Source organism: Glycine soja, chromosome 16 (genome assembly GCF_004193775.1).
Source record: "Glycine soja cultivar W05 chromosome 16, ASM419377v2, whole genome shotgun sequence".
NCBI lineage: Eukaryota > Viridiplantae > Streptophyta > Magnoliopsida > Fabales > Fabaceae > Glycine > Glycine soja.
The window spans coordinates 36,648,124-36,660,703 of NC_041017.1; the positions used below are offsets into that span (position 1 = coordinate 36,648,124).

The window sequence follows — 12,580 nt, forward strand, 5'->3', positions numbered from 1 at the left end:
TGATAGAATAAAAGAAATGAATCGTAAAAGTTGGCCATACAACCACTGTCAAAGTTATGAACCTAGGATTATTTTATTTTTAGATACAGTATGAACCTAGGATGGACTCTTATTCCTTTCCGCACATAGCTTCATGCATATTCGTAGATTCCAATAATTAAAGAATTGGATGTGGACTCCACTCACATGCACAAAATAATTGAAGCGTCTACCTTGTATATATATTAGCTGCTTCTATGTACTGTCCCTAAGGTATGCCACCTTTGTCATTAGAAATATAAATAAATAAAAATGAATGGTTGAGATTATTAACTTTTACTTGTAAACTATTAGGTAATGCGTTTTGCATACAGTTTAATGACTAATTCTCCTATTAAAATATTATTTGGGTCAATTTGCAAAATTTAGTTAGATAGATTTAGCAACTATGACCCTAGGAGAGCGTTTTAATTTTGAAAAATATTATTGAACTATCATCCACTCAAAAACAGGACATAAGCTACTGGTATGCATTATTGTATGAGAAGAATAAGATGCAATAAAATAACTGTGTTTCAGGGAATGAATGCAACAACCAAAGCTAAGAAAATATAACATACACACAAAGTTTTAAAATATAATGTGTCTTAAAAAAATCAGGCCAAGAGGATTGAATGAGTTGGAAGGGTAGGGAATTAAGAAACAGTTTTTGAAGCTAAGAAGGGAGGAGAGTGATGATGTTGAATGAACATGGGACCTCTTTGTAAATTTTGAATTTTTTTAATGTCTCATGTAAATATAAGGTCTGGGAGGATGTTTTACTTAACCATGATGCTTTTATTATAGTGGGGGTTCATGCTATTTAGCTATATGTATGCAGGGACCATGTTCATTAGTGCTTCTAATACCGGGTGGTCATTGGAACTCCTTGTGCCAATTCCACTTTTAATAACATACTTTTTTGCTGTGAAAAAAAAAAAAGAATAGTGTAACAAACTTCTTCACCTTCTCTGAAAAAAAAAATTAACATGGTCTTTACCTTCTATTGCTAGTAATTTTATGATACCTCTTTTAATTATGACACTTTTTCAGAGAAGTGGCTTAACTCAACATTTTAAAAGCATCATTTTTTTTTAATTTAATATTGCTAGAAAAGGTAGCACTTCTTGTAAACATTAAAAGTGGCGTGAAAGCACTAATAAAGATCTTTGATGTAGTACATCACAAAGAATAATGAAATTAGGATAAAAATATTTCTCTCTATACTATCAAAAATTTATCAACGATGATGCCCATAGCTAAAATATCAATATTTAAGAACATCTTCTAATGACAATTTATACAATGATAGTTGAAATACATAATTTTTCCTCTTTACTGTTGCATAAAGTACAATATCTTATTTTAGGAACAATGTGTGTGTTTAGTAGAAATAATACTTTATATAAACTATTTTGTGAATTATACCAATACATGGGCACCCCTGAGTTATTGATAGATATTTTTTTTCAACATGTAAATTAAATGAATATTCACAATAGCCATCCTTTGTTTTTGTTGTGACTGCTTTGACTACCGTCTGTCTTGGTATCAATTGCTTTTTCCTTTGAATCTTGGCGTTGAAACCTACTGCGACAAATATATATTATTTTAATTAAATGTCAAGAAAGTTACCATATGATTTACACATAAATGACTCCATAATCTTATAAGACACAATAAAGGGCCTTCACACAACTTGTATCTTGAAATGGTGATGGTAATCTTACGTTGAGAATGTAAATAAATTAATGGAGTTAACTGTAAATTATATAAGAACATTTTGTGTATATATATAAAATCTTGATTAATTAATAACATTCATATACAATCTATTTTAATTGATTTTTACAATCATAGATTTATATTGATTGAATTTTTAACTTTGATATATTAAAATATTGAAGAAATACAAAAAAAAAATTATAAAGGAAATAAAATTAAAATTAATATTTTCATTAAAAACAAAATATACGTAAGTTTTAATTTGAAATGATATTTTGTCAATAATAAATGATAATGATGGAGCTAGAAAATTTTCTATGTGATCAAGTATAAAGAATAAATTAAATCATAAATATAATCAATATTTTAAAAATATATATTCATATGAGTTTACTCAAATTTTATGAATTTGATGAAATTATGAATTAATTTTAAAAAATATAATATCGTCTTTTTTAAACTATTCTTACCTTTTGAGTGAATGAGAATAAAAAGATGATCTTATTTAATTTAATATTTTTTCATGGGCACATAAAATTTTAGGGCTGGCCCTAGTGATTGTGAAATGGGTATTGATGTGTTAGTATACACATTGTTAATAAATAATGAGGTATGAAATGCCTATCGTATAAAGTTTTGGTTTAAATATGTTTTTAGCTAAAAAAATTTGGAATAAATTTATTTTGTCATTTAAATTTGAAATTAATTTTTTAATTCTTATAATTTGAAAATAAAATATTTTAGTTCATGTAATTTACTATTTAAAATACTCTATTGGCAATTCTTTTAGGATTTCTAATTTATTTTGTATTTGAGGAGTATCTCATCACAAACACCAACCAAATATATAAGACCAATATAGTCGCCTTTTTTATGCCTATCTAGCTATACACATCATTTAGTTCAAGAATTATATATGTTGTAGCTTCACATTCTTACTTATGAACTTACTAAGGCATTAATTAGGCTTTAGGAAATAATGCTTATTTTTAGCTAAGTTCTAAAGGGGCCTAAACATTAATTACATTATTGACTTAAATATGTTTGTACACTCTTTAAGTTTATTTTTTTAATTTCAGTCCATCTAGGTTAGTGCTTTTTCAATTTTGATTTTTTGTAAGTTTTTTTGTTCATTTTTAGTTCTTATAAGTTTATGTTTTTTTAATTTTAATTCTTTAAGATTTTAATTTTTTTCATTTATAGTCCTCATATGTTTATGTTTACAAAAACCAAAATTCGAAAAACACAAATTTATAAAAACTAAAAATAAACAAAATATCCTATAGAAACAAAAATGGAAACAATACAAACTAATAGGGACTAAAAATGAACAAAAAAAATACAATAATCAAAATTAAAAAAATATATAAATTTACAGAAATTAAAAAAATATTTAAGTCTATATTATTTTATTCTATTTGACTAATTTTACTTGTGTATCTTAATCATTCAATAAAAAATCATTAGTAGTGTCATTCTTTAGTGAAACCACCTTAAATGGAATTAGAATAACAAAATATAGCTTTAAGTTCAAAGTATACCATGTTGAATGCAAGATTAACAACCTTTTACATTGAAATGAGTTATATTCACATTGACAAAGTGCTCATCAAAGATTCAAAGATGATTATTATGTGGTGAAACAAATATTTAACCATTTGTTCTCTTTTTTGTATTTGAAAAACTAAAGGTCTTAATGATGATACAACTCGCTTGGCACATGTGGAGGAGACATGTTTGGGTTTTGTCTATAGATTAGAAGAAGTTAAAAAACTCCCAAATACTTGAATGTACAAGATACCATTGTCACTAGCAATAGATAACATAACCATAAAACCATAACCAAGGTAGTGAGAAACCCATTCCAAACCTATATGACATAAACGTCCCAAAACAGTGCACTAAAGCTAGGATGACATCTTATATCATAAAAGTTTCTCTTTTGTTTTCTATTATAATGCAATATTGTTTTAGTGTGTCAAAATTGTTTATCTATTTCGAGCTCAATAAGTTTTTCATCAATAGAACAAAAGTTAAAAGGAACGAACTTCAATTTAGAATCCCTCTTAAGGATAAAGGATGGTAAAAAATGTCATCCAAAAATATAATTTAGGATTTTATAGGATGCATCATAGGTGCAATTAAGCAATTAATTATTCAGGCTTGTCAAAAGTTTTTTTTTTAACGATATTGTCCTTTAATTTTTTTTCCTTTTTTGTTCTTAGTAATAATGAATTTCACAATCTTTGATTAACAAATTCTGCATATACCTTTCACGTGATATCTGATTAATGACAATTTTTTATATTTACAAAATAAAAGGCTAAGAAAAACAATGCATACCATGTGTTTAGTGTTGTCCCAGACTCAAATTGATCACCTTGTGTAGCATGCACTTGAATGTAATTGTTATTGTCAAGGATGAAGCTTGAGAATTCATCTTTTTCCTACAAATAAGTTTTAAAATGAAAGTAAATATATAAAAGGAATTATCATAATTTTTTTTGAAATTGTATAACTTTACTAGTCAACTATATTTAAATGGTTATTTAAAGAGAAAACCTTGGACTCTAATTGTTTGTTAAGATCCTCCAACTTGTGAACCTGCAAAATATATATATATATATATATATATATATATATATATATATATAAATAATTAATGACAAGTCAAATAAATAAATGACGGTGTACATATATTATTTGTGCTACCATTAAAAGTTGAAAAAAAAAGAAGAAATCTCCAACAATTTTCGTATATAAGTACAAACTTTCTCCGTCAACTTCATATGCCAACTTCACTTACCTTACAGGTAGTAATTTTTTCCTGAACAATATAATTAATAAGATAGACAATAATTTCTGTAGCCCCGAGTTGTAAAACAAGAAAAACATAAGCATGAATCAGTGAAATTCACAGAAAAGGTTCACACGGAGTAATAAAATCCAACAAGTCAACAACATGACACCCTCATTTAGTAGTTGAAGTTTAAATATTTCATACCTTTTCGCGTAATTCATCTGCTCGTGCCAAGAGTTTCTTCGTCTGCAGTTTAAAGGTTCATCCGATGATGAAGATAATAATGATAATGATAATAATAAATAAATAAATATGTTTTTAATCTTTATATATTATTTTTTACATTTTAATCCTCTAATATTGTTGTCCGTTTGTTCTTCTTCTTATTCTTTTTTTTTTTAATTTTTGTTCTTGTCGTGACATCCAACTTATTCACTTAATTGATTTTAAAATAACCTTTTTCACTTAATTGTTTAGATCTTTATAAAATTATTTTTTTATGGTTCTCTCTTATAAGTTTTTCATTTTAATCCCTTAGGCAATATCAAGTCTATTTAATTTTCCAATCTTTATTCATCATCATCATTTAATAGAAGACCTTAAGATTTTGGAGGACAAAAAAATAATTTTATTGAAAGAAAAAAACATATTAAAGCCATAAAAAAATTGAAAAATAAAACAAAAAGTCACGCATTTTCTGAACGTACATAAACATGTATAAATGGAACACACAAGAAAATATTTTGGCCATAGAGGGTTTTAAGGTTTTGGTTTATTAAGAGCACTATAGTACGTTTTACTGGTTTCAATCAGATAATTTATATATTCAAATGCATCAGTGAATACAGCTCATTTAATGAGATTACTTGATGCTGTCGAGTTAGTGCGAGCGTTATGTCTAGTTGTTTCTCAAGGCTCTGCAAATCTTTAAAGCTAAGTGGCTCAAGTTCTTCTCCTTGAAAATGCCTTCAAACACAAAAAAGAAACATTGTAAAGCATTTAGACTTATATAGTACAAAACATTTATTGTTTCTATATATTTATTTGGAGTGCAAGAGTACTTATATACGTCGTAGGATCAGTTTATAGTATACCATTAAATATAGGGGTGAAAAATTTAAGGACGAATAGGTTCAATTTTACTTCATTAATAATGAATATTTTCACCCTTATTTTTAAGGCTACACCAAACTGATCTATATAAAATTAATACTCTTAAATATACTTTATAAATCCCAACTTTATTCTCAAGTACCTTTGTGTCAGCTCAAGTGATTCATATTTCGCTCTTAATTTCAAGAATTCATGGTATGAACTCTGCAAGGCACAGTGATATATATGGTAAAATAGTATATTGATATAAGCACAACCTCATATTTATATAAATTAAAGACCTTACAATAGTGTTGAACAGCTAGAAAACGGTTTATGGTTTACATTATATATAGTCATAATCACGAACCCCAAAACTTTAGGGTTTCCTTTTTTTTTTTTGTCTCCCTTATATTTGAAAGAAATTGTTACACAAAAGAAGAAAAAACCTGTGAATCGTGTTCCAATGAATCGTCAGTCTGCGACTTGCTGTAACGACATTGGCGATACCTCTCAATGATTTTGTTAATACTGACAATAATAAAAAAAAAATAACCGGTCACTATTAATTGTTTAATTGGAGTAATGCTTGATAAAATAATCAGTTATAATGTACAGGAACGATTGAGAATCATTTACGGAAAAACTAAGTTTACTGCCATTTTGAACTAAAAAAGGGTTCTTAATCGTAATCTATCACAAACCAATCATTTTAATTAAAGACATCAAAATAAACTCTTAGAATTTGAACTTAACCGAACTCAATCCTACAAATTAAAACTAACTTTAAAGTAAGGACTACTTAAATTTTAAAAGTCTATGTGAGATCTCAACATACTCCCTCACAACAGAGCATGGACGAATGTGATGGGTTGAGCTCTCTCTTACACCTAGAAATAGACATCTAAGGCATGTAACGGGTTGAGCTCTCATGTAGTAATTAAATGAGTGATTCCTATTCTCATCTTGTAGCTATAAAGCTATTGTCCTATTAGATAGTTTAGGGAAAGACACAATGTTGTGGGAAATCCAAATTGCTAGATAGAGATGAGTTCTCCCTCATTTCCTTGCTCGCGATTTTGGATCAGAGCAGTGGCCATGGAATCAAGGTTCTCTCTAATATGCTAAATCAAGATTTTGGACAAGGATTCAGAGTTCTTTCAAGGTATACACATTATAAATCCTCCCTTGACTATTTTGGTGTAATATGAATATGCTATGCATCATCGTATTTTGCCAATTCCATCAACAAAGTCATCATTCTTACTGGGATCATGATTTATTTAAGAATTTGTTTGTAGTAATTAATAAGATAATTCAAAGTTGAAAAACTAATTTTTAACTAAAAGTTGAAAAAATATTTTTTAGCTAAGATATTGTAGCAAAAAAGCTGAAAGTTGTCAAATTTAGTTATTAAATTAAATATTTTGAAAAATTAATTACATAAAAAAGTATGTTTTTTAATATCTCTATTTTCAGTCAAATGTAGTTAAGATCCTTGTATTTTCAAATTGATGTATTTGATCCTCAAAATTTTAAAAACTTGTGAATTTTTAAAGATCAAATTCATTGATATGAAAATATTGAAACCTTGAAGATATTTGATCAAAAGTATATGAACTAAAAATATATTTTTTTTCTTTAAATTAATTATTAATCTAGTAGACAAACGTAAACCAAATATAAAAATTATTTTTTGTATGATTTTTTTAAAAATTGAATTTTTCCTTTGTAGACAAAAGGTATTTTTCAGTTATCATACTTTTAGGGTTTTTTTAGTTGATATGAAAATCTAACTTTATACACACTAATTAAATATGAAAAATGAACTCCCTTAGCTAAACCTCTAAACGGGAGCCTATCATCATTAGGTACACATGCATGCATGTAAATCATGTGGTATTGAAGATTATTTGTGTATAAAAATTCATTACGTCAATTACATGGCACACTTTTTGTTCAATCGAATTAATTCTCTGTACATGTAAGTGTTTATGATGTAACAGTTTACTTCAAAATTTTAATTTTAGCATAGATCGATATAGCATCTCAATAAGTTAGAATATATGTTGTATGCATATAGAGGTAGGCGTATATAAATCCAATGTATACATTTTTTTTTTAACCCATAGGTCTATAGCGTATATCCAATGAACCTCTCATCAAGATCTGAATTCGAGACCTCTAGCGCGAAGCACACGGTGGTGTTTAATGCATGTATAATTATAAAAGTGAAAATGCAAGAGCATGACCATATCTTTTTCTCTTCTCATAAAAAGAGAAACAAAATTTAAGAATTATAATTTGAAAAAAATAAATATAAAGAACAAGGTTAGTTATTAATTAACTCAAATTAAGGTAGATCGAGCTTGGAGTTTCTTAATGAAATGCAAATCACACATGCATTCATACTTTGTTCACTATATGTATAATAACCAAAACTTCATAGTATGACTGTGCAATTAATTTTTGAATAAAAAATTGTCTAGAAAAAATAAGAAACAAACAAGATCAGCATGGCTGGAACTTAAGCTATACCCCAAATATACTTTTTAATTAATAGAAAAATGTTAATTATTTCCATATACTCTTAAATAACTCAACTACAAAAAATATAAAATAATTAGAATTGCCCAAAACTTTATATATTATACCTTTGTATAGGAATCAAAAGTAAATACCACAGAATTTAAAATAACTTACCCATCTTGCTTGATCAAATGAACAAAACTCTACTCACGCAATAGAGATCGAGTTTATAATAAATTAAACTTTAGTGGATCAATACATAGAGACTTTGCACCATCCCATAGGCCCCAACCATGTGGGCAAAATAAATCAACAGAGAAAAAGAAAGATGAGAGGGAGAGAAGAAAGAAAAATTACTCAGTGCTGCTGTACTGAAAAAGCTTGCCACGGCTAGAAAAGATGATAAGGGCAACTTCAGCGTCACATAGCACAGAAAGCTCAAAGGCCTTCTTCAGCAACCCACTTCTGCGTTTTGAGAATGTTACTTGACGGTTGATCTTGTTCTCTATTCTCTCCAGAACAACCCTTCCTCTTCCCATGTTAATTTTCTCTCTCTCACTCACACAGTAAAATAACTATGTGGTTCTAGATTGCACTCTTCTCTCTTTATATATTATTCTACTGCAGAAGGAGTAATGGATGAGCAACAAAGATAATACGATCAAGATTCCATTTTCTACTTCTATCGGCAAACTGATGACTACGCTTTTCCCCGCAATATCAGGTCAAGAACACATCGTAAAGCTAAAGTTTTTTGTAATTTACTAACTACTGATTAGTATTCTATTGTTTATGACGTTGAAATATTGCATTCGTGTAAACATAAAAGGTGAAAATGATAACAACCGACAATGATGTAATAGATCAAAATTAATGTGAAATTGTTTGAACCTAATTAGTAATTTTCAACTTGATTATTAGATATATAATTATGTTAAATATTTAGAGAAAAAAAAGAATCTAATTTTTCATCATTCATTGTCTTAGTTAACTCTAATAAAATTGTTTCTCGTAGATCATATGTTCATAAAAAACAAAAAAGTTGAAAAGAAAAGAAAAGAAAGAGAAAAATAATTATAATTTTTTAATGGAATATAGTATATAAAGATTTTAATAATTTTATGAGACATATATCAGAAAGAATACAATGAGTCAAGTGCGGGAGAACTTTATACATCACTTCCAATAATAACTTTATTCCTTACAATCAATTGGACTAATATGCAATCAGAGTTTAAATTTGAGAAAGAACTATTTATCAATAAGATTTTAAATTGTAATCAAAGTCACCGAGTGTTGGAATCGGGCTGTCATGATGATAATTAAAATTGTAAAAATATATATATATAAATAAATACGTACGATTGAGACATTTGACATTATCATTACAATGCGATTATGAAGACTCCAAAATCATAATATTGCCATTTCAAGTGCATTTGTAATTTAAGAATGTGTTCAGCCGTTTCAACCTCTATTTTAGGTGACTGAAAAAATTTGTTGGATTCTCATTCATCAGTATTTGAACGTCTATCTTTAGAAACACACACTAAAAGTTTAGGTGTATCGTATAGAAGAATATATGCTAGAGAAAAGAAGAGAGGGAGAAATGAAAAAAATCCATCTGAGGAATATGTATGCGACAAAATGGTAACCTTCGATTTTCTCTTTTGCTTGATGATGCCTTTTCCTTTTTCAAATTATCCACTTTCTTTGGTAGAGACAGCCATGTCAAATTTTTGTATTCATATTCTTAAAATATTAATATGCTTTTAAAAGTTTAATATGCTTTTATTATTAAAAAGCAAATAATTTTTTGCTTAATTATATCCTAAAATAATAGTTTAAATTATTTAATACTACTCGCATATTTAACAATAAAAATACCTTGAAATTGAAGTGAAAGAGACATTATTAATATTTCCCTATATATTTATATTCACTATTAATTAAGACAACAAAAAGGTGGTTTTGTACCAAAGAAAGGCAATAAAACGTGGTACAGTAACACGTGTCGATCAACCTGAATAGAATTTTTTACGTTAGCTTCATTTTCAGTCATAATGGCCATTGAAAATGTGTGTGGCGTTTGTTTTTCATTTGGTTAACAATGTTCATCTTTGTTTGTCATCGATGATTCTCAGTCACAGTGTCACTTCAATCTCATCATCTAATCTATAAGGCAATTTCTGCTTTTTCTTTTTCTTCTTTTTCAACTTTGCCCTAGATGTTGTTGGACCTAATAAGAGACTTTTATCATTTGGATTCAATTCCACTGCACTTGGCCACGTTTCAAAGCCCTAATGGTTCTTGTTCATGCTACAAAAGCTGTAGCTCACTTCACCTTACATCTGTTTCATATGAAAAAGATGTTCATCCATTGGGAATTCGACACCTTGCGGGTTCACAAGTAGTGTTACGTGAATTTCAGTTTTTGTTTTTATTTTTATTTTTTAAAATATATACGTGTATACTTTGTCGTCTCATATGACCATATTTCAGGATGAAAGTTGTACACAAGAACCCCACACACTAGAAGTTTTTTATTCTCTGAGTTTTATTCTCATATTTTTAAACCTGAACACTTGAAAAGATTTAGTAGTAAGCTAAGCTAATGCATTAATTTTTTTTAAAAAAACAATCATATATGTTATTAACGGTTAACTTGAAAAATGAAGTTTAAGATGTATTTGGAGTCCTTATCTTCTATATAAAATCTAAATGGTACATAACCTGCCCACTTGGGATATATATTGTTGTTAATTAATTTAATTATTTGTAATATACTTTTACCACTAACTAACCTGTAACCTGATAAAATAATAGCCATTATTTAAAATGTTATTTCACTCATGTTATTATATTTATGAAAGTAGGCAAAGCAAACTAATTTGCTAAGCTCATTTGAGCACTCTTTGCATTTTTTATAATTATTATTAAACTTATTGCCTTTTAGTTTGATTAGTTTGCGAACCTTGAGTGCACTGAAAGAAAGAATAATTTTTTTTAGAAATGGGAATCCACTAGATTTGAAGTACGTGTACAATAAATAAATATAGAACCGGATCCTCTCCTACTTCTATAGCAGATTTCTTTTTCCAGATTTCTTTTTTTTTTTTTTTTACTATCGATCACATTTTTCCTTTTCCTTAATTAGTGTTATAGTAACTAATTAACGAATTGAATGAGATTTTGTAGGATAGTGATTGAAGAGAAATTCGGCAGGAGAGGATTCCATTTGTAATGGCATTTTACATCACTTTGATTGGCTACAAAATTTCGTTCTGTAAATCAATGGCTGAAGGAAAATTTAAGAAAAACGACGAAAATGTATGTCCACTAGATGGTTGTAGAGCCACAAACTCAAGCTTGACACACACAGAAAAGATAGAGGAAATTATATTCATATATCCTGTAAATTTTTAAATTGTAATTGATACTTTTTTTTTTTACATTACATTTACCCCTTTTATGTTAACATTATTAATTAACGTCTATTAAAATGTGTAAATAAATAAAATTATCCTAATATCTTTGTTATACTCGTATCTATTATGTTTTTCTCAAATTGTACACTATACACTTCCTTTTTTTACATTACTTTTTGTCCCTCATCTGTTAACATCATTAACTAAGGTCAATTAAAATATGTGAATAGATAAAATTGTTCTAATATATATCTTTATTAAATACTCTATAACATTAACAATTGATCCAGTGAATGAACATTTCTTAAGGCAAAAACGGTTTTTCCTATAATATTTGACTCTTGCTTGTTGCTAACACTTGTTCAAGAAGATGTAACTCTTGATTGAGACGTTATATCAAATACCTAGTCATTAAAAATAAATATTTCAAAGAAAGAAGTTAAAAACACAAATGCAGAAGCAAAACACTAAAATTTAAAACAAAAGACTATATTCATTCAATAGGCATTGCTGGGAACATGTACAATAAAAACGCAGCAATCAAACGACTTAACACGCACCAAAAAAATTAAACTAAAAAAAAGAAGGAAATGTGTTAACACATCTATATCAACAAAGTGAGTTTATATTCAATAAAAAGTTGGATTCATGTTGAACTAGAGAAAAAATAAAAAGAAGGAAGAGTGTTAAAATATTTTCAAGTTGAAAATGATACTATATTTTTTATGGAGTTAAGAGAAAGAAGATGAGAGTATTTTAAATGTAAATTTTCATTAAAAGTTGTGTGATCAGCATATGTTTACTTTCTCTTAAATTATTAACCTGTGTTTTGGAAAGTGAGAGCTTGGATATAATGTGAACTAAATAATTAAAGAATTTTTTGTAGGATGAAAAAATGAAAAGGGTCGAACAACTTTGAAAAAACACAGAAAGTAGAAGTATAGTTTACTAGCAAAGATATGTTCGCAATATATATATCAAAATATAT

General features: G+C 27.7%; 1 protein-coding gene across 2 annotated transcripts; it reads right to left on the minus strand.

Annotated features, from left to right (window-relative positions):
* Positions 1-1,278: 1,278 nt before the first annotated feature.
* LOC114389627 (truncated transcription factor CAULIFLOWER D-like) lies at positions 1,279-8,908 on the minus strand. Of its 2 annotated transcripts, none has more exons than XM_028350337.1 (8): positions 8,522-8,906; positions 6,085-6,166; positions 5,799-5,860; positions 5,410-5,509; positions 4,748-4,789; positions 4,306-4,347; positions 4,087-4,190; positions 1,279-1,608 (listed from the first exon to the last, which is right to left on the minus strand). In XM_028350337.1, the coding sequence occupies exons 1-8, from the start codon at positions 8,701-8,703 to the stop codon at positions 1,512-1,514; spliced, it is 711 nt and encodes a 236-aa protein (XP_028206138.1). In that variant the 5' UTR covers positions 8,704-8,906; the 3' UTR covers positions 1,279-1,511. The 2 variants fall into 2 exon arrangements, with proteins under 2 accessions (XP_028206138.1, XP_028206139.1); XM_028350338.1 differs by having other exon boundaries at positions 1,288-1,605; positions 8,522-8,908.
* Between the last annotated feature and the right edge of the window lie 3,672 nt (positions 8,909-12,580).

Bases quoted from the DNA above. Each gene is read 5' to 3' on its own strand.
- LOC114389627 (XM_028350337.1), bottom strand. From the start codon at position 8,703: ATGGGAAGAGGAAGGGTTGTTCTGGAGAGAATAGAGAACAAGATCAAC. The intron at 4,191-4,305 runs GTTTTCTCTTTA...ACTTATTTGTAG, and splicing joins ACAAACAATTAGAGTCCAAG to GAAAAAGATGAATTCTCAAG. The intron at 1,609-4,086 runs GTATGCATTGTT...TATTTGTCGCAG, and splicing joins GGGACAACACTAAACACATG to TAGGTTTCAACGCCAAGATT.